Source organism: Euleptes europaea, chromosome 1 (genome assembly GCF_029931775.1).
Source record: "Euleptes europaea isolate rEulEur1 chromosome 1, rEulEur1.hap1, whole genome shotgun sequence".
Classification (NCBI taxonomy): domain Eukaryota; kingdom Metazoa; phylum Chordata; class Lepidosauria; order Squamata; family Sphaerodactylidae; genus Euleptes; species Euleptes europaea.
The window spans coordinates 32,189,726-32,213,232 of record NC_079312.1 but is presented as its reverse complement, the minus strand read 5'-3'; the positions used below and the strand labels follow the sequence as shown (position 1 = coordinate 32,213,232).

General features: G+C 42.9%; 1 protein-coding gene across 1 annotated transcript in view; it reads left to right on the top strand.

Moving 5' to 3' along the window:
- Positions 1-23,507, top strand: part of CFAP20DC (CFAP20 domain containing) — a 212,081-nt gene that overhangs the window by 96,520 nt on the left and 92,054 nt on the right. Inside the window, exons 9-10 of the mRNA XM_056864469.1 lie at positions 1,443-1,623; positions 18,140-18,462. Coding sequence (XP_056720447.1) covers positions 1,443-1,623; positions 18,140-18,462 — 504 coding nt within the window. The remainder of the gene's footprint in view (positions 1-1,442; positions 1,624-18,139; positions 18,463-23,507) is intronic.

Sequence of the window (23,507 nt, the reverse complement as noted above, 5' to 3'; positions counted from 1 at the left end):
CAGATGCTAGTACTGAGTTGAGGTGCATGTTCTAGACATGCTGAAAATCTCCAAGGAACACAGGGCAGCATACCTGGCTTCACCCTCCTCCATTTTATCTTAACAAAAACCCCTGTGAAGTAGGCCAGGCTGAAAGAGTGGCAATGTGTGGATTTGAACTGGAGTCTCACTCGCCCTAATCTTACACTTGAACCGTTATACCCCACTAGTTCATCCATTGGAATGGAATGAGTGATAGAACGGGTTGAGTGATGGAATTGCCAAAATCGGTAGAGGGAGGCAGAAGGTGATTCTGGGATTTATTTGGTTAGTACCATGGACATTTTAATATACGCATTTTTATCAGCTGCATTGAAAGAGCATCAGGTTTAGGGACAAAGGGGATGCATATACAGGCTGAGTATCTCTTATCCAGACTGCTTGGGACCAGAAGGGTCCGTATTTTGGATCTTTCCATATTTTGGAGTATTTTGGAATTTTTGCAGAAACATAATGAGATATCTTGGAGATGGGACCCAAGTCTAAACACTAAATTCATTTATGTTTTATATATACTTTATACACATAGCCTGAATGTAATTTTAAACAATATTTTTTATTAATTTTGGGTACGTTGAACCATCCATGGCACTACTGAGGGCCTGTGAGTAAAGCCTGTATGCCAGCCCAAAAGGTCCAGTTTTTGGATTAGTCCGGATATCAGATGTCCAGATAAGGGACACTCAACCTGTATTGTAAGAGCAGAAGTGAGACAATAAGGAGAAACTGTGTACTTAACACTGTGAGCGTTTGGTTCAGATAGCTGCATGCCTAGATTAGTAACATCCCTAGAACTCTTGTGATGGAAAAGGAAATAAATCTTAACTAAATAAATACTTTTAATGGCTTGTTTGGTTTGGTTTTATCGTTTTAGTTATGAACCACCTTTAGCAGCTCTCTGGAAAGGTGGCATATACATTTAAAAAAAAATAATAATAACTAAATTATGGATTTGCAGAGATTTTGCCCAGGGACTTACTTTGTTTTTGTGATGTATTGAAATTTGTTTGCCTAATAATAATTTAAAAAGAACAGCCAAGCAATAATGACTTATAGATGCAAAGAAGAATAGAAGAAAATGTGGCATTTATTTTTTAACAGAAATAGTTGAGTCTCATCCAGCACAGAAGTAGGTTGGTATATTTAAAGTGCAATTCTCTAAATTCACAATGTGTTATATGCTTTCTAAATTATTATAAAATGTCCAAATGCCAGATGATATGTTATTTCTACAAGCTTCTAAAAAGAACTCATCCCTGTCTCTCATTTAATATCCATTTGATAGTTATTACTATTTTAAACATTTTTCTCATGCTTTTTAAAATTTTCAATTGATTTAGCAATTACGGTTTTACTTTCAGTGAAGAATGACTGGGATTCTCTCTCCCCCCCCCCCTTAATAGGTAACAAAATCTGGGACCATCAGAACCAACAGGTCATGCCAACACTCAGCTTTGGAAAAGGGAAAGGATCCAGTGAAAGACCCTGGCAGGTTTGATCAATCTCCCTCACCATCTGATGAGGCTGTGGTTCAAGGAAACAAAGAGAATATTCGTCATACAACTCAGACTTTACTGGAGAAGGGTAAGAACATAAGAAGAGCCCTGCTGGATCAGACCAGTGGACTATCTAGTCCAGCATTCTGTCTCTCAGAGTGGCCAACCAGTTACTACGGAGAGCCAACAACATCGCATAGAGGCCGAGACCTTCTCTTGATGTTGCCTTCTGGAACTGGTATCCAGAGAGAGCCAGTGTTGTGTAGTGGTTAAGAGTGGTGGTTTGGAGCAGTAGACTCAGATCTGGAGAACCAGGTTTGGTTCCCCACTCCTCCACATGAGCGATGGAGGCTAATCTGGTGAACCGGGTTGGTTGTCCCACTCCTCCACATGAAGCCAGCTGAGTGACCTTGGGCTAGTCACAGCTCATAGAGCTCTCTCAGCCCCACCTACCTCACAGGGTGTCTGTTGTGGGGAGCGGAAGGGAAGGTGATTGTAAGCTGGTTTGAGTCTCCCTTAAGTGGTAGAGAAAGTCGGCATATAAAAACCAACTCTTCTTCTACTTCCTCTGAACTTGAAGTTCCTTTTTGTCACGATGGCTAGTAGCCACTGATGGGTGCTCATGATGAAAAGGTTATGAAGATTAACCTTTAGTAGCAATGCATGGCTGCAGGAAGGATTCGTGATCTTTAACATGTTTGTTATCATTATCATTGTTAGTTATCGGTGGTATTAATCAATAGTTGTTCCTTCTGAAGACATAACATGCATTCATTGTTGGAAGCTGCCCTGTGCTTGACTTGTGTTGGGGGAGGGCAGGATATAAACTGAATGAAATAATTTTTAAAAATCTCCTTGTTCTGATGCACATCCTGGAAGTCTGTGTAACTTTAGCAAAGCCATTTTATCGTGACAGTTTGCTCATGTTGATTCGTCTGGATGGGAAGTGTACTGGTGTGGGACACATTTTGTCTGATTGTTGTATACTTGTTGTAAACAAGTATAATTGTTGTAAACAACTGCGGTCCCATCACTAGCAAGATTGAGAGTGATTTGATTGCATAATAAGCCTCCTCCTGCGATTCCCCTACAGTCAGTTGGGGAAGGAAATGGCAGGATGAATAGTTCTTACTGCATTTATCCTTCCATTTTTGTATGCCAGGGTTCCCCTTGATTTCATGCATTGAAAATAGAACATTCTTTCTTGCTATCTTAATTATTGGAAGCGTTACAAGTTGATTACACTTGTTTAGTAATGGAGGAGAAAGTGCTGCTAGTTTCATTAACCTTTCCCAGCTCTGTCCTGCCCTTGCTCCAAGAAGCTCAGGGCAACATATAGGGAGTGATCCCATTTTCATCCTCATAAAAAACCTTGTGTGAGAGAGACTGAGAGACAGTGATGGGGCTAAGGTCACCCAGTGTGCTTCACTGCTTGGAATACAACGCTATTCATTGTACCGCAGTGGCTTTTTAAGATGTTTGGGAACTCTATGTTGATACTCAAGAACGGCACTCTAAGGCTGGTTCTCATGTTCATGGAAGTCTCCTGGTTTCTTTGTATCCCTTGCTGTGCGCTTGACCATCGGCAGCTGAATTGGGTGAACCGACTCCTTCAAGAAGCATTGCATTGGAGGTCTCATGATCTGGAGGTACCTTTAGATCTGTGATGCAAGTCACCCTTGGATGTTGCAACTATAAAGTAATAAACATGCACGTATGAGTCAACTTAAAGAATAAGCCACAACGGGTAGCCGTGTTAGTCTGTCAATAGCAGTAGAAAAGAGCGAGAGTCCCATAGCACCCTGAAGACTTAACAAAATTTCTGGCAGGGTATGAGCTTTCATAAGCCCCAGCTCACTTCTTCAGATACAGCTAGAATGTGATTCCATCTATCCTTAAGTAGAGAAGAGTGAATTTAGACACACAATGGCAGTGTAAATGTCAAAAGCAAGTAAACGCCCTGCTAATTTTGTTAGTCTTTAAAGTGCTGCTGGACTCTTGCTCTTTTCTACTGCTAAAGAATAAATGTCATTTAAAACCAGTGTTGCAAACTTCAGAAGCACCAGTCCCATTACTTTCTGTACAAATTATTTCCAAAGAAGTGTGCTTACTTGCAGCCTGAGAATTGGTCATTGTAATTATCTCTTCACTGTGCAACCACAGCCTTTTCCATCTGCAATTGAGAATTGTCGCAGAAGAGTATTTCAAAAAATGATGACCAAAAGGACACAAAAATCGTCAATTGCGTGGCACCAATTTTATGTTCTTTAACATCTCTGCTCTTCCAAAGTAAGAGAATAAATCTCTGTGTTTCAAAGGATTCTAAAGTAATTCACATAAAATATAAAATGTCTGCACTGCAGGGATTATGGAAATCAAACACCCTGCAACGGAATTTGCTTCAGAGCATTGATAAAGATTTGCAGGATTAAACAAAGACTACCAGAGCAGTGCATATAAGTAAAGAACTCCCATGCTTTCATGATTAAAGAGAGAGAGAGCTAAAAATAAATTATTCTTGTAAGCCCTTATTAAATTTAAGCACCAAAAGAACCCAATCATCAAGAATACTGAAACTTTTTTTTACTTGTCACAGTTTCTATTGTCTGCCTTTCATACTATTACATACTGTGTCTCTGTGGAGCAGGTTTCTTTAAAAAAATAAAAAAGCCAAAATGGTTAGCTTGCTATGCAGTTTGTCTTGTGGACACTGAGACAGCTACTTAATGAACAGTTGCTCTACTGTACTTACCCTATCAAGCCTCTACCACCTCATAGTTAGCTCCTAGGCAATCTTGCCAGTCTTAGAAAGACAACTCAGCTAAGGCACCTGCAGTAGGAAGCTCAACAATAGGCAATAGGAATAAGCAGTGTTGACCACCACTGATTTCCCCTCTGGTGACAAGTTCTTCTTGCCTTTCTGACCCTCGTATATTAAAAGTCTTCTACTATCAAACTGATAAGAACGTAACTTTAAAGTCCCCAAGAGTACCAGTTTAACCTCTGCCCATAAGAGATTTCACTACAGTTTTTAGGCTACATTCGACTTCCTGACAGTTGACAAACAAGTGTAGTCTAGCATCAAGTTTATATATTATCTCCCCATCTCTTCCATCTACCGGGATATCATAAGGAAAGCAGGATTAGATTTAGATGAAGGTGGAGTGAAAATTGGTGGAAGGAATATGAGCATGAACAGTTTGAAATGCAGATTACACTCCAATACTGGCAGAAAATAGGGAAGACTTGAAATGATTACAGCTGAACATCAAGAAGACAAAAGTAATGACTACTGGAAAATTAGAAGAAGAAGAGGAAGGCTGATGATGAAGAAATTGAAATTGTTCAAGATTTTTTATTCCTTGGCTTCATCATCAACCAAAAGGGAGACTGCAACCAAGAAATCAGGAGATTGAGACAGGGAAGGGCAGCCCTGAAGGAGCTAGAAAAGATTCTTAAGTGTAAGGATGTGATGCTGGCGATCAAGATCAAGATAATTGAGCAGTTCTGCCCTCTCTTCACCTGTTAAAATTCCACTTTCCTCTCCCCGCAGTGGGCCTACAACTTATTTGTTATTTTTCCTGCTCTCAACATAATCGAAGAACCCTTTTTTGGTTTGTTTAGCATTTCTCGTTAGCCTAAGCTCATACTGAGCTTTAGCTTTTCTAACTCTCTCTCTGCAGGCATTGGCTATTTGTTTATATTCATCCTTGGTTAAATAGCCCTCCTTCTATTTCTTAAATGTGTGTTTTTTAATTCTCGGATCTTTAGAAAGTTTTTTATGGAGCCACACTGGCTTCTTTAGGCTCCTCCCATTTTTCCTTCTCATTGGAATATCTTGCTTTTAAGAAACTCCCACCCCTCTTAACTCCCCTTTCCTGATCATAGGATTCTACCCAGAAAACACTGAGTTTGTTAAAATTAGCTTTTTTAAAGTTCAACCTACAGCGTTTCCCTTCCTCAAGATCTTAAATTCCAAAATTACATGGTCTGCTACCCAGGGTGCCCACTTCTTTCACCCCATCAGCCAGTTCTTCCCTGTTGGTGAGAATAAAGTCCAAGATAGCAGACCCCCTGGTTTCCAACTCCAATTTCTGGAAAATGAAGTTGTCAGCAAGACAAGTCAGGAATTTATTAGACATTTCATTTTTAGTGGAGTTTGACTTCCAACAGGATAATTGCCATGGTAATTGAAATCTCCCATGATCACCATGTCCTATCTCTTTGAAAATTTTGTAATCAGGTCTAGTAATGTATCATCCAAATCCTCTGCCTGGCTTGGTGGTCTATAACAAACCCCCAACATAATATCACTATTATTTCTTACTCTTTTTATTTTTACCCAGAGACTCTCAGCTGAGCTTCCATGCTCAGATCATTATTTTTTCTCGGCTCAGAGGGACAAAGGGCATCTTTATGATGGGTGTTTACTTTTCCTCTTAGCTCGGGAGGCAGGATTTAATATTTAAATTTTTTCCTGGCTTCTCAGGGTAAACGCCCCCTATTGCCAGTTCTATTTCCTGCCTTGATCGGGAGAGCAGCCTTTGCAGCTCTCTGCTATTAAGGATAGAATTATCGAGCCTTACTCTATTTTCACTAACTATATCTAATTCTAATTCTACTTATACTATTATCTTATATTCTAATCTTAACTATTCCTTTGTAAGGACATAGAAAATAATTTTTAAAAGAACAGAGATCCTTTCCCGCCAAAACAAAATGGCGGATCGGCAGGGAGATAATTACATCGCCACAGCCGATAAGGATCCTAGCCTCCTCAAGGCTACACCTCATCCATCCGAGGTAATCCAGCCTTCCACAAGTCAGCAAATTGACTTGAAGGCAAAAGAAAAAAGAAAAAGCGATGCAGGCGGCGGCAGTGGCAAGCGCAAAAAGGTCGGCTCGACCGGTAACAAGCGCGTCAAACGCCTCATCGAAACAGCCCGCGCAGGAAAGATTACAGCGGCGGACAGCGCGAGGAGTTCAGCGGCATCGTCCGCTTCCTCCTCCACATCCCTTCGGGTGCGGGGCCAGGAATTTGGCGGCTCGCCTTTACCTTCGGGAACACAAGCCTTGGACGCGGAGCAGCAGCCCCCTCTGGCACCCGACGCCCACTCCCTGCAACTATCCAGGGAACGGGACCAGGAGGCTGGCAGCTCGCCTTTGCCTCATGCCAGTTCGTCCTTAGGCGGCTCGCCTCTAAATCAAGGACAACAAACGGCAGCGGAGACTCCATCTACCGGTAGGATCCCCCCCCCCCTCTGCAACACGAAGGTCTAGCCTTCTTAAAGGCAGAGCTCTCTTCCCTGATTAAAGACGCCTTCACTGAAGGCTTAAGAGCAGTACAGCCCATTGCTATGCAAAGTTACCCAGCTCAGGGTGTGCAAGCCCAAGGCTATTACAGCATGCCCCCCCCCCTGAACCAACCCACAACAGCCAATGTTTCTGGTTTTCCACAAGGGGAGGGAAAATGGCCCACCAAAACTACCCCTAAAGACGGTTCTGTGCATCAGACCATGCAAGGGGATGAAGGAGATCAATCTATATATTCAGGTGACAATGATAGTGAAAGGGAAGAAGGTGAATTCAGTTCCGATGGGGAAGATATAATTGAGCACCCTAAACAATCAAGGGTTTTTTGTGCAGAGGAATTTCCTCTATTATTATCAAAGACACTAGCTGCACTTGATCTTTCAGATGACACTGACACTCAGAATTTTCAGAGCAAAAAGGGAACAAAAGAGTTCTTTCACATGCATGACACTCCTGACAGAGTGATACCGGTACCAGACTATTTCCTGTCCCTCATGAAGTCAGAATGGGAAAAACCAATGACTTCAAAGCAGTGGCCTATAACATCTAGAAAGTTCTACAACGTAGATCAAGCCACATCAGACATACTGAAAGTCCCCCCGGTGGAAGCACCAGTCACTGCACTTCACACAGCAGACCTAGTAGCTGAGGAAGATCAGATACTGATTAGGGACCCTGCTGACAGAAAGGCAGAACTAGCATGCAAAAAGTCACACGAAGCATCTGCATTAGCTATTAAGGCGTCAGTGACATCGGCATTGGTCTCTAGAGCAGCAATAATTTGGGCCAGAAAATTGTTACAGCTCATTCCCCAAGAGGAGAAGCAGGCCACAGAGGGCGTGTCTAGACTATTAAGGGCAGTTTCCTTTCTGGCCGACTCAACACTAGACACTATGACCTACGCAGCTAGAGCCATGGCCACCACAGCGGCAGCTAGGAGGGCGCTTTGGCTCCGCCCATGGCAAGCGACCTACCGATCAAAATTGGTTTTAATGGGTTTCCCTTACCAGGGAAAAAGGCTGTTCGGAGACAAATTAGATCCCATTTTAGTCGAAACTAAGGATAAGAAGAAGGCATTACCAAAAACTCTTCAAAAGGAATACAAAAACCAGACATTTCGCTCTTACCACACACTACAAAGGTTCAGATCTGACCAACGCCGTGGACAATGGAACCAGAACCGTAGCTCCTTTCGGAGAGGAGGAAGGTTTAATAGAGGTCCAAAGTTCACACCCTATCAGAGCGACAAAGGGAGTAAGCCCAGTCGCCAAACTAAACAGTGACGCCACACTACAGCCGGTGGGAGGAAGGCTAAATCATTTTCAACCACAATGGTCATCCTCCCGTCCAGACCAGTGGGTCATGAACATAATTATTCAGGGATACAAAATAGAATTTGCTCACATTCCATCAAACAGACTAGTAACTTCACCAGTCTCCAGGAACAAGGACAAGCTTCAGAGAACATCAGAAGCTATACAACACTTGATAGATATCAAGGCCATAGAGACAGTGCCTCCATCGGAATGCTCATCGGGAATCTATTCAGTATTCTTCACAGTTCCCAAGAGAGATGGAGGATGGAGAGCCATTCTAGATTTGAAGTTTCTGAACAGATTCATCCCTTTGAGACGTTTCCGGATGGAGACATTAAAAACAGTAACAGAGGCATTACAACCTATGGATTTTCTAACATCCATAGACCTCACAGAGGCATACTTACATATTCTCATACACCCTCAACACCGTCGCTTCCTAAGATTCCTTTATCAAGGAATTCATTACCAGTTCAGGGCCCTCCCCTTCGGATTAACATCTGCTCCAAGGGTATTCACCAAAGTCCTAGTGGCTCTAGTGGCGGAACTGCGCAAACAGGGCATAAGAATACACCCCTACTTAGACGACATATTGATTTGTGCAGACTCACGACAGCAAAGCATACAACACACAAAACTGGTAATAGAAAATCTGTCATCACACGGATTCCTGATAAATTACAGAAAGAGCAAGGTAACTCCATCTCAAAGACTGACACACTTAGGAGTAGAAATAGACACACAACAAAACAAACTATTTCTCACAAGAGAAAAAATCGTTCTCATTTCATCACTAGCCAGAAAGACATATGCCGCCAGATCGTCCAAACTCATATCCCTTGCCAAATTACAGGGACACATGGTAGCATGCATACCCACTATCCAATGGGCAAGATTGCATGCCAGACCTCTGCAACGGCTCCTCAGGCCGTATCAAAGAGACATACAAAAGAAAAGGGACTTCAACATCCTACTTACCAAGGATGCCAAAAACAGCTTGCAATGGTGGTCGGACCCAAGCAATCTGTCAAAGGGCCTTCAGTTTATTTACCCAATTCCACATCAGATATACACAGATGCGTGCACAACCAGATGGGGGGCGACACTTCACAATCACATAGCCCAAGGAACATGGACCCCACAGGAACAGAAACTCCATATAAACGCTCTGGAGATCAGAGCGATTTACAAGGCCTTACACAGCTTCAAGCAACAAATACAAGGGAAAGACATATTGATCAGGACAGACAATGTGGCCGCAAAGGCACACTTAAACAAACAAGGGGGGTCCAGATCGTTAACACTACACAGGGAAGTACTTCCGATACTCAGGTGGGTAGAGTCCAATCTAGCGTCACTACGCGCAGAACACATAAAAGGAACAATCAATGTACAGGCAGATTGGCTCAGCAGGGAGACGATCAGCGAGGCAGAATGGTCTCTTCATCCAGGCATCTTCCACTGCATCACACAAAAATTCGGAACACCAGTAGTGGACCTATTTGCAAACACTACGAATCATCAACTTCCCCGTTACTACTCCAGGTACATACAGATAGGAGCGGAACAAACGGACGCTCTAACGGCTCCCTGGCCCAAGGGGATGCTATATGCATTTCCACCCCTTCCACTCATACCAAGAGTACTAAGGAGGATAAGGGCACTGAAGGCACATGTATTGTTCGTGGCACCGTACTGGCCCAGACGTCCATGGTTTTCCACCTTAATTCAGATGTCAAACAACAACATCTGGAAACTACCCATCAGACCAGACCTCCTAACTCAGGGCCCAGTTTGTCATCCAGATCCAGGATGGTACAAAATGACTGTATGGGAATTGAAAGGGACAGGTTGCATAGATTAGGGTACACAGAGGATATAATTAATACCATCCAGGCCGCTCACAGACCTTCAACACAGAGAGTCTATAACTCAACATGGAAGGCATTCACCAGATGGTGCAGACGCAAAAACATCAACCCACTCAAACCACGAACATTTGGCATCCTTTCCTTCTTACAGGAAGGGCACAGGATCGGTCTAGCCACGGCCACCTTAAAAAGGCAGCTAGCTTCAATAGCCACAATAGCGCCACGAGTAGCAGGCTACAGAATAACCAGGCATCCTCACATAAAATCATTCCTTAGGGGTTTATCTATAACCGCACCTCCTACAAGACACAGGTTTCCCACTTGGAGCCTACATACGGTTCTCACCGCATTTACGAAGCCTCCATTCGAACCGCTCACACAGGTTGGGTTAAAGTGGTTAAGAATGAAAGTCCTATTTCTGACAGCAGTAACCACAGCGCGCAGGGTATCTGAAATAGGAGCCCTCTCGATACGACCAGGTCTCATTACCTTTCACAAGGACAAGGTAGTCCTACGCCACGACCACTCCTTCATTCCCAAGTGTAATACAAAGTTCCACAGGGAACAAGACATAATCCTTCCATCATTCTGCCCTAACCCTAAGACACCGTTAGAGAAGACTTGGCATTTGTTAGACGCTCGTAGAGCACTTCACATATACATGACCAGAACAGAAAGCATCAGAAAATCTGAATCACTTTTTATCAACATCTCTCAACCAAAAAAGGGTAAGCCCATGTCAAGGGCATCAATTAGCCGCACCATTTCTTTATGCATAAAGACAGCATACAAGGAAAGCAAACTACCCATTCCTGGAGGGATAACGGCCCATTCAGTCCGAAGTGCAGCCACTTTCGCTGCCTTTGATAGACAAGCTTCTATAGAAGAAATTTGCAAGGCGGCCACTTGGTCGTCTGTGTCTACATTTGTTAGACACTACAAATTAAACCTCTACTCTTCATCCGACGCCGCTTTCGGAAGAAGAGTGCTACAGAGCATATTACAGGACGTCTAACCCTCCCAGGGCGGGGACTGCTCTTATATGTCCCATCATAAAGATGCCCTTTGTCCCTCTGAGCCGAGAAAGAGCCTTGGCTACTTACTGTGAAGGCTTCTTCTGCTCAGAGGGACGAAGGGCATCTTGCCCTCCCAGACGTCCATCAATTGTTCAGTTATAATTATATTTCAAGGTTATTGTTGAAGTTCACAGTGTGTGTAGTTCAAATTACAATTTCGTAAAGTTTAACATATTTCTTAGTTTTCTTCCTACTAATATTCTAAGGCTTGGAAAGTTTTAGAACTGGCAATAGGGGGCGTTTACCCTGAGAAGCCAGGAAAAAATTTAAATATTAAATCCTGCCTCCCGAGCTAAGAGGAAAAGGAAACACCCATCATAAAGATGCCCTTTATCCCTCTGAGCAGAAGAAGCCTTCACGGTAAGTAGCCAAGGCTCTTTCACAAGTGTATACATGCTTGACATTTAATGCTACTCCTCCCTCTTCCTCATTTGTCTATTCCTTTTAAACAAGTTGTACCACTCAATCCTGATATTCCAATTGTGAGTCTCATCCCACCAAGTTTCAGTAATGCCTTTTAGGTCTGTCCACTTCCTGTATTAAGACTTCAAGTTCCTCGTGTTTGTTTCCCATACTCTATGCATTAGTGTAGACATCAGAATCCATGATTTATGTACTCTTGAGTGCTTCATTTCTGTTCTTACCTGAAAAGTGATGTTCCCCTCCCCACACATCTTTAGTATTATCTCCAGTAATTGGCATCATACTAGCTTTTGGATTTTGACTCCCTCCTCCACAAGATTTAGTTTAAAGCCCTCATTATCAGGTTTGCAAGGTCCTTGCCAAAAAAAAAAATTCCTGCCCTCGTGAGGTGTAAACTATTTCCCGAAAGAAGAGCTTCATCTTGGAAGCATAGGCCATGGTCCAACAAACCAAACCTTTCCTGACGACACCGTCTGCGTAGTTAGTCATTTATTTCCAGTATTCTTCTCTCTTTTCCTAGAAGAAGAAGAGTTGGTTTTTATACCCCACTTTTCTCTACCGAAAGGTGTCTCAAAGCAGCTTACAATCACCTTCCCTTCCCTCCACAATAGGCCCCTTGTTAGGTAGGTGAGGCTGAGAGAGTTCTGAGAGAACTGTGAGTGGCCCATGATCTCCTAGCAGGCTGCATGTGGAAGAGCGGGAAATCAAACCTGGTTCTCCAGATTAGAGTCCACCCCTCTTAACCACTATACCACACTGGCTCTCCTAAGCCATGGCCTTTGAAAGGAATAAGTGACGAAATCGCAATCTATGCTCCCATGTCCTTCACATTTTACCCAGAACCTCACGGTCTCTTTTAATCCATTCCGGGCTATGCCAGACACTATTTGCTTTAGTTAGGATTTTCATCTTGGATTGACCGATAATGCAAAGATGATCCTTACTGCCTTGTGTTAGGTCGTTCCCAATTTTGAACTGAAATTCCTCAGGTATGTGGCAGAGAGCCCATAAACATATCTTCCCCTAGCAGGTGTGCAATACCATTACAAAGAGGAAATTGTTTTGGGGCAAGGGAAGAAATAGAATGAATGAATATTGTTTATCGTTTGTTAGTCTTATTTATACCATGTTGAAACCTTCATTAAAATGTTAGGCTGCAATTAGAGGCTCCAGTATAAATCTGACTGTGCAGAGAAACTAATTAGACATTTAGGTGATCATTCTTGTATTTATCTTGTTTGCTGCAATACTGTGATTACACAGTAATTTACATATTTTTCCTAAGAAGATACACCAAATTATTCATAACAATGGAAACATTTGATTTTTTTTTAAATGCAAGAATTCCAGTATAATTTGTGGTTGAGAGATAATAGGATTTAGTTTGGTCTAAATACTCGTCTCATTTACTTGTAAACAGGTATCAATGCTACATTGGCTACAGGTCACAGGAAATGTTGAATTGTGTAATAGGTGTGAAATATAATTCCACAGGTTTCTATGCTATCTTCTTCTTCCACTTTGTAATACCATAGAGTATGTCTGCTTCTGCCAAAGTACCTACCTAAAAAGGGAGCTAACATAATCCCTTCTTTCCTACCCATTTGCTGTTCTTGATGTTGGATAGAAGAGACTGTATGTTGCTAAGTGTACAAGAGGGGAGTGGGTGTACATGGAAAAGAGCAAATTCTCAACCCTGCTGTGTCCATATGAGATGGGCACATGATTGTGGGATCCTGCATGGCGGGGGGAGGGTTGGGGTCACTGGGGATGTGGGGGGAGGTAGTTGTTAATTTCCTGCATTGTGCAGTGGGTTGGACTAGATGACCCTGGTGGTCCCTTCCAACACTATGATTCTATGAGATGACCATTCAACAGCATTGAAAAAAACCCTGAGTTATCACTATCAGATATCAAATGTGTTTTGCAAATGCATTTCACAGAGAATTATATATACCGCCCTGAGCTTCTATGGGGGAAGTGTGGGATTTAAATATGATGAGAGAGAGAGGGGGGGGGGAAGACTCATTGATCCTGCATGAGTAAATTTTAAATTTTAGATGGTAAAGGTGGACATTACAGGAGATATAGAAAAGCTAGACTCGAGTGCTGATACAAGTAGGAATGGAGATTCCTGAGTCCTTATATCCCAGTCTGAAGGTGGCAGGGGTGTTGCAAAGAAAGGAGCCGGGATGCAGAGGTACAATGCAAAATGTAATCAGCTTGATTAGAGCAGGAGAGAAATGCTTAGGGGTAGAAAATTAGTTTCTGTTGTGAGATAAGAATCTTGTCCCCACAGTCACTCTGACAACACAATCACTGGACCTAACGACAGCAGCTGTACCCTCTCGGGTTCATTCTTTTGTTCATCTTTCAATGTTATATATGCCATCAAGTGTCAATAATTCCCTTCCATTCCTACATCGAACAAACAGGTCAGTCCCTATGCAAAAGAATAAATGGGCAAAAATCTGACATAAAAAATCACAGTAAAAAACCTGACCTGGAGGGCCCAGGCTAGCCTGATCTCATCAGATCTCAGAAGCTAAGCAGGGTCAGCCCTGGTTAGTATTCGGATGGGAGACAACCAAGGAATACCAGGGTTGCTGTGCAGAGGAAGGCACTGGCAAACCACCTCTGTTAGTCTCTTGGCATGAAAACCCCCCAAAATGGGTCGGCTGTGACTTGACGGTACTTTACACACACACACTAAAAAAAACAGTGGAAGAACATTTTAATCTTCCAGGACATTCCATTGCTGACCTAAGAGAGGCAGTCCTCAAACAGAGAAGCCTCAAGGGGAGGTTACTTGGTTCATTCACAGATTCAGAACAATGGACCCTCTGGGGCTGAATAGGGGTATTGGATTCTTATCTCACTACAGATGTTACAGATGCTCCAGATTATAACATGGAATTTAGTGTATCCGCATGTTACGAGGGTAAGTTCAGAGCTGACATGTTTTTAGTGGCAGCCATCATATTTCCTGTGACATGTAGTTCTTTCCTGACAATTTAATCCTTTTTAGCTTTTTCACCCCTTACCATTAAGGGCAGGCTATGTGTCATTTATTTATTTATTTGTTTATTTATAGATTTGTATCCTGCCCTCTCTCCCAGCGAAAGCCAGGCTCAGGGCGGCTTACATAAGATAAAAACCACAAAAAGCAATAAAATATACAGAAGTTAATCCCAGGCTAAAACCGCAGTCCCTAATTTAAAGTCAAGTGGCTCTTATTTACCAGCACACAGGGCCGCAGCTGGCCTGGGAAAGCAGTCATGGTCCCCTATTTGGAAGATCTGATAGAATGAGCAGCAAAGGGGAAAAGGCAGGGAGGCCAGCTATGATGAAAACCATTGTTGCCCTCAACCATAGGCCCGGCCTACAATAGCTTCCACTAAAAACATGTCAGCTTTGAACTTACCGTCGTAACATGCAGAAACACTTAACTCCATGTTATAATCTTGGTCTTGCAGGCCCTGCAGAACTGCATCAAGTCCCGCAGGGCCCTGGTCTCAGAGAGAGAGAGAGAGAGTAGCACCAGGGCCAAAAAAGCCCTGGCCCTGGTTGAGGACAGCCAGATACTTCTCAGGCAGGGACAACCAGTAAGTTGGTATTAGCCAAGCGTAGCACTGTCCGGGGGGTGGGGAGGGGCATACTGGGAGAGATAGTCCTGCAGATACAGTGGTCCCAGACTGCTAAGGGCTTTAAAGGTTAAAACCAACACCTTGAACCTGATCCAGTGCTCTACCTGGAGCCAGTGCAGTTGGCGAAGCACTGGCTGAATATGTGCTCTCAGCCAGTTGCTCATACACCCATGTTGCTCTTACAATCCAGTCTCTGCTTTAGCGCTTTATTGCTGAGACTTCTTTTCTATGTGTATGTTGCTGGTGGTAATATTGGTTTATGGAGCTAGGGAGTTCCAAGCTCTAGCGGCCAAGCCACACGATGCTACATCTAATGAAGATAAGGGAGTGATGCATACTTGAACAGTTCTCCTTTTCCCTAGGTATTATTTGAGATCCCCTTTAATCAATCACAATGACACTTTTTTTCCTAATGTAATTTCGAACAGTAAAGTATAATTTAACATTGCAAGGGTGAAAAAAAAATGTAAGCCCCTTCCGTGTTTATCTGGCACAGTCAATCTTTAAATCCATTTCAGTGGCTTTATGTTTGTTTTAAAACAAGAAGATTAGCGCTGCCTGCTCACCAGGGAACCTGATGAAACGGGATATATTCGTGCATTTTTTCATGTTGCGCCTTTTTCGGTGCAGAGCTGTAGTTTGGAGATTCAAATATAAATCAGACAGGGGGGACTGGAAGCAGAAGCTGACATGTTTTGAGAATTAAAGTCCTCTTTGAAGACTTCGTAGTGATGTAGTGAGAAATCTCATTCATTGAAATTCACCCACGTTCCCCATCACATTCCATTCCAGCCTGACCAAGAAACAATATATTATGGGGCTGTGCTGATGACGAGTCAGAGCTAGGCAGATAGGAGGAGGCTTGATTCTTTTTGGTTATTGGGAGTCATCAGGGCTAGTAATAAACTTAACCCTCACCCCCTTGGTATGTCTGAGTGTGTTATATAAGCAAATGGCTACTGTTTATTCTTAGGAGGAAATAAAAATGTGCATTTTTGACACAATGTTGCAGTGAGCACAAAGCCCTCTCATCCTACCCCCTGACACTAGGAATCATAGAATCATAGGGTTGGAAGGGACCACCAGGGTCATCTAGTCCAACCCCCTGCACAATGCAGGAAATTCACAACTACTTCCCCCACACACACCCAATGACCCCTACTCCATGCCCAGAAGATGGCCATGATCTTCCTAAGGTCTCATGATCTGTCTAAGGTAATAGAATCAGCATTGCTGACAGATGGACATCTAGCCTCTGCTTAAAAAACTCCAGGGAAGGAGAGCTCACCACCTCCCGAGGAAACCTGTTCCACTGAGGAACCGCTCTAACTGATAGAAAATTCTTCCTAATGCCTACAATTCTTCCTAATGGCCCTCACTGGCAAGGGCTGCTTACTTATGAAAAATGTATCTCCCTCATTTCTCCCCCAAACAGTTGATGGTGCTTTACAATTGTAAGGTCCATAAAAAGCACAATGTCAAGTAAAATAATCCACCTCACAACACCAATGAAAAACTCAGAGGATTCAATGCCTTTCTATCCATAAAGTAGGGTAGATACTCTTCACCTTTCCCTCAGGGTCCTCACAATATGCAAGTAATCTTATCAAGCCCGCTTTACCAACACAATGGTGATCATTATGCTAGTGAAAAAATATGTTCTTATATTATTTTAAATCATAGCTCTGTAGGGCTAGAGGATAACCAAATTAACAGGCTATGAAAGGGAAGTTGTACTTAACATTCCCCTAGAATATCATCTGTACTGAAAAGTTTATGTATTTTAATCAGCCACTTTGTTAAGTTGGTCAAATTTAAGTGGTTAACAACCCTACTAATATAATTTAGCCAGGAATGTTTCAGGAGAGAAGGTGAAAAATTTGCAATCCTGAAGACAGGCTAGAACAGAGACATTACTGGGGGCTGGGGGAGAGATGGAATAGGTCAGCGGCAAAACACATGGCTTGCATACAGAAGATCCCACAATCATTCCCAGGAATCCCCATTTTAAAAGATCTCAGGCAGCCAGTCTGAGCTGGCATAAGGTAGCTATTTGGTCGGACCAGAACCAACAGGTTGAAATTAAATCAAAAGAGTTTCCGTCTAGACATTAGGAAGAATTTTCTAACAGAATGGTTCCTCAGTGAAACAGACTTCCTCGGGAGGTGGTAAGCTCTCCTTCCCTGGAGGTTTTTAAGAAGAGGTTAGATGGCCATCTGTCAGCAATGCTGATTCTGTGACCTTAGGCAGATGATGAGAGGGAGGGCATCTTGGCCATCTTCTGGTCACTAGGGGTGTGGAGTGGGGAGGTAGTTGTGAATTTCCTGCATTGTGCAGGGGGTTGGACTTGATGGCCCTGGTGGTCCCTTCCAACTCTATGATTCTATGATTCTATTTATTTTCATTTGTGTGTCATTTCTCCAGACAAGACTACCCATAGATGTACTCTATCCTGATATAGTGTATATCTTAATATAAGTATATAATATGTACCTTGGTGTATATAGAAAAAGACTTCTATTGAGTGGATTCTTTCTACATAGATACACGAATCCTAATATATCTTGATAACACTAAATGGGTGATTCACAGTGGGTAGCCGTGTTAGTCTGTTTGCAGTAGTCAAAAAGGGCAAGAGTCCAGTAGCACCTTAAAGACTAACAAAAATATTTTCTGGTAGGGTATGAGCTTTCGTGAGCCACAGCTCACTTCTTCAGATACCAGATATCTGAAGAAGTGAGCTGTGGCTCACGAAAGCTCATACCCTACCAGAAAATATTTTTGTTAGTCTTTAAGATGCTACTGGACTCTTGCCCTTTTTGACTACTAAAAGGGTGGTTTATTTGGCGCTTTTGACAGTCTCCTCACATTCTTTTTGCAGCACTTGATATTTCGTTAATATGTTTGATTGGGGAAAAGGTTATCATCCTGACTGTATTGAACTTTTCTTAGTTGCAGATGAATGGATATTTCCTAACAAGGGGAGTTCTCAACTGGATTCCGGCAATCAGTCACTAGTGGCTTCTGAAGCATCTTGTGGCTTTTTAACCTCAGCCCTGAGTGATGACCAAGCAGACGAAAGCCAGCAAACATCAGAAGACCGACCCGAGGACATTTTCACCTTTTCCTCAAAGCCGAGATCAGCGCCTCACGGGAAGCCCTTGAACCTGTCGTCTGAAAGCTGTAGCTTTTCTGTGGACTTAAAAGAAGAGAGCAGCAGCAGCACCTGGCGAGGAGCCCAAATGGAAGACGACTTTTACGGGAGCGAGAGCAGCAAAGAGGTAAGTCGCCACCGTTGTCACGAAGGCGGCCATTACGAAGGCGGCCATTGCAGCTGTAGAATACCCCGCTGCTCATTGGCGCGTCCTTCTACCATTTCCCTGCAAGATTGGGGTGGGAGGGGGGGTTCTGTGGCACTGGAGCCGCGTTCCGGTCTCACGGGGCAGCTTGTGTAGGTGGATAACAGTCCGCTCCTCAGAGTATAGTCAGACTTACTCTTTACACTTGCATTGTCGGAAATGGACATGTCACTTTCACACCATCTGTGTTAAGGTAGAAATATTTAATGAAGGCCTTGGGTGAGAGGTGGTGGGTATGGGGCAGGTAAGAAGAGTTAGAGTGGGCGGGTCACAAAGCAGAGCTTTGAACACTACCGCTGTAGAGATGAGAGGCACCAGCTGCCGTTCGTCACGAGAGAAGAATTTAAGCAAAGGGCAGTTGATATACTGAGGATTTATTTCAGTAAGAGGAGTCACTGGCCTTAGGTAGGTCTGGTTGCTCAGGTTGATGCCCATCAGAACTTGCTGTGGTTAGGCCCTGCAGGAATGACAGCTGGAGAGAGCCAGCGTGGCGTAGTGGTTAAGAGCGGTGGACTCTGATCTGAAGAACTGGGTTTGATTCCCCACTCCTCTACATGAGCAGCGGAATCTGATCTGGTGAACCGGGATGGTTTCCTCACTCCTGCACATGAAGCCAGCTGGATGACCTTGGGTTGGTCACAGTTCTGTTCGAGCTCTCTCAGCCTCTCCTACCTTACATGGTGTCTGCTGTGGGGAGGGGAGGGGAAGGAGACTATAAGCTGGTTTGATTCTCCTTAAAAGATAGAGGAGATCTGCATATAAAAATAAACTCTTCTGGAGTAATAGTTCTTCCTTTTTACATAAGAACAGGCCTACTGGATCAGACCAATGGTCCATGTAGTCCAGCATCCTGGACACTATAACACTGGAGTCAGTGGCCGCTATCCGGGCTGTGACAATCCATATAGAAATATACAAGTAAGAAAAACTCGTTCTTCAGCCAAACAACCTTGGAAGCAAGTTCCATCTACTGCTGCTTAAAAGTTTGTGCATCTGCACAGCATTGTTGCTATCTGGGCCTTTTCAAACAGGAACGTGCCCAGGATTTGCTCACACCAATAAAAACGGTACAAAGGATTGTGCCTAACATGGACTGCTGGGTGGCCTACTTAATACAGCTGCCAAATGTCTCAGTACTAATTTTGTGAGTGAATGCATACAAAAAATGCATTGTAGACTGTTGGCGAGCACCTCCCTTGAACGGCCACCCCCTTTTCAGACCTTCTAGTATTTGCCTATTTAAAAGGTTGCAAGTCTTGTGCAATACCAAAGAACAAAAAGTTATTAACACCGCGGGAGTCTTTTAAAAAGAGTGGATTGAGCAGAGGCTTGGAATAAACTGTCCACAGCTCTGCACGTATAAAAGATTTCGGCCCCTTTGGGTTTCACCTCTTTCATTTGTTTGCTTGTCAATTGGCACGGCCCTGTTTTAGACCTTTAACGAGGTGCCTAATTTCGCCTAATTCTTGCCTGCTATTTTGAGTCTGAATTGTATTTTACATATGAAATGGACCAGCACAGAAACGTGTGGAGTTCGTGATTTGTTTTCTCGTCAGGGATGCTCTCCAAAAAGATATAGTTTTCAAAAGAAGCTAGTTAGTCTAAACTTTCATCCCTTAAAAATAACATGGGTGGCACCTGCCTGAATGTGATTAGGGTTTTTTTAATCTCTTACAACTTGGAAAAAAATGCTGAGCTCTAAAACGATTAAGTAACAACCAATAATTTAACTGAAAACATTAGCTGCTGCTGTAATTATAAAAATTCTTGAATATTGTCGTGTCAATCAACCGTTGCATCAGGTTGTTACAGTAACCGCTAAGTGCCTCTGCCTTTATTATCATTCCAAGCGCCTTCCTTTTTATTTATGAAAGAAATTTCTTATCATTTAAATCTCTTTCCATTGCCTTAGAAATATAGTAGAGTTACATTACAGCCAGAAAAATGAAACTTCTTTTTTTAAATGTTTCTCTGTTTCCATGAGGAAATTGCATTGTGGTTCCTAAATAGAACCAATAGAGGCGGAAAAAAGCTTTCTCTTGTTCATTTTTTCACCTTAGACCTCTCAGGTCTCATTATTTTTATTATGGTCTCAAGATTTCAGGGTTAAACCAATTAAAGTTGAGATAATGAACCCTGAACAATCTTGGTCATTGCTACCAGATGGCGTCTGTTTTGAGACTCTCCACCCATTAACAATTAGTTAATACTCCTGAAAAAATAATCCCAGTCACTGATTGAAAGTAAAGCAGGAAACCCGTATTAAGGACCGTGTCATAACAAAGAGTTTACTTGTTGTAAAGATTTGTCATTCTTTCCCATTTGGCATTTAATTTCCTACATAAAAGTAAGTCTGAATGGGTATGCATTTACACTAGTGATGTCACTGAGGGTCATAATGACTTGGTTTGGAATATGAATTTCTCCATCTCAGATGATGGCTGAATGCATTGCAAGTCAAGCGTCAGCTTCCTGAGAAGTTGTGCACCAGCTCAGATCGTAAGGGTCTGTGTGTAGGTCTTTCACTTCTCCCCTGGTCAGTGTCCAGCACTAACCAGGCTTCTTGCGTGAGAACGAGTGCAAAAATTCTTCAATCCAGATGCTGTACACTAGTCACTGCTGTGCAAAGGGCTCCACTTCCTGCTCTGACTGAAACTAAATGGACTGGGGTGTCGGCTGGGGAGGTCTGCGCAGAGTTTTAACTCACCCGGGACAGGGAGCTACCTAAACTAGGGACAAGACAAGTTTAAGGATTGTACAATGTCTTGCTGCCAAGGCATGGGGAGATTCCCAGACATGCTCCTAGTAGGCTAGCTCATGGACTGTATAAACCTCTGTAACACCTTCAACTCCTTTGCATACCTTCCATATTCATGTTTATATGTTCCCTCCATTGGAACAGTGTTCAAGCACCTCCTGGTTGCCTCTGTACTACAGCATATCTCCCTGGTGTAGGAGACAAGAGAGATCTAATTCATAGGTTCACTTACCACTGTCCTTGGAGCATTCCTTGTTTCCTTTCTCATTGACATAAAGTTACAGTCTGCTTCAACAATGACCCTCATTGGTCCTTCCCTTGTTTATGGGATGGCATTTCTGTCCACTGGTGAGTTACTTATCTCTTGCCTTGCTTCTCCTTTCCCCCACCTCTTCCCGCTTTACTTCCTTTCTTCTTACAAGCTCGTTCTTGCTAGCATGTTCCCTCCAAAACGGCAATTAGCATGATTAATTTGCATTATTTATTGTGCATTCAATTTGACGTTTTATTTGTGTTCAGATCTGTCTTTTTGGTTTGGGAGTAGGAAACTGCTAATCCTTCTTACATTGTGACAAATTCTGAAAAGCTGGAGCTGTGAAAAGATACTTTATGGATTCATCAGGGAAGGTGACTTCTGCACAGTGGAGAGAGTTATAGACCCAAGTAAGTGGTAAAAGCAAATCTGAGATTGGATGCAAAGTCTGGTGGATAATCAGTCATCCTACATGGTACATGGGTATGAGTCAGGCAAGGCATAGTAGGCAATAAGGAACAAGAACAACCTGTGGAGCTGACACAAGATTTTTCAGAAGACTTGACAAGAATGGGAAACAATTATAGGAACAATTGTAACACAGTGCAGACAGTAATAGTGAGAAGATTTAAAGGCCAGCACTGTGAAGTAAATAATTAGATTATAGCTATCAATAAATAAGGACAGCAAGTTCATAGGCTCTTGGAACCAGCTGGAAAGAGTTTGCGGGATACAAGAATGGAAAAGATAATATTCCACATAATATTCCACATCTTATAGCAGCTCAAAACAGCCAGCTTTTTTTTGTTCCAGAAGCTTTTAGGTGTTAATACTGGGCTGAGAAAGCATTTCCTCCGATGGTGGTTCCTGAAAGCATTCACTTCTGTTCACCATTGACCTCCGAAACCACTACAATTGCGTGGCTTTTTGTTGGCTCAGGCTGCATCCTCAGAATGACCAACGTGTCCTTTCAACCTCTGAAGATAAACAGCTTATCCACAGACACCTCAGCCATAGGATGGCTAGTACTTTGGGGCTTGTATGTTCAAGGATCATGGTCCAACAGACAGTGATACTCTCACATGAACTACAGACGATCACAACATCCTCTTCTGTTTAATTTCATGCTGGATTTTGATTGCCCCCCTCCAACAGATGGCTTTTAAGACTGGAAGCTATGGAATTCTGTGGAACTTTCAATAGTGTTCTGGATGTTTTGCTTTTTTGGTCAATGTGCTACCACCAGTGTTCAGTGTTCTTTAATCCAGCAATCACAGGATCGTGGAATTGCACACTCGACGTCATCCCCATTTCCCCCCAGTCTCATTGGGCACCACAGAAGAAAGGACCAAACACTACTGAATATAGACAATGCATGAAACGTTATGGAAATATATTGGAAGAGGACTCATACAGTAGCCAGAGAACAAAGCACAGCTGGAATGGAACAGAACCATGTCATTCCATAACTCTATCCTTCTTGTGTTGCTTGTGGGAGTCAGACTCGGTGCTGATCCAGTCTCTGCCCAGCATCTCATGTTGGAAAAGAATGACTATTTCATATTGTTGTGAAGACCTAAATGCTCTGAATCTCTCTTTGGCGGCTCCACTAGATTCACGGCTACTTCTGCTGGCCTGTATCCAAGACATTTACATATTTAATAAACAGACAACTACAGGTCCATCCTACTGCATTGGGAACAGATCTGTCATGGTGTGGTGTATGCCACTTTTAATAGCAGTGTAATCAAATGAGTGCAGACCAGCATTTGCTGATTTAGATTGCTTAATTCAGGCCAAAATCCTTTGGTTTGCTTCAGACCTGAGCCCCTTCCAGTTTTTCCTTGCTGTTCTCTGTAACAGCTTTGCACAGTGCCACCATGATCCATGTGCCTATAATGGCAGCCCACCATCAGAATAGCACAAATGTAAACTGCTGGACTAGCACAAGGGCAA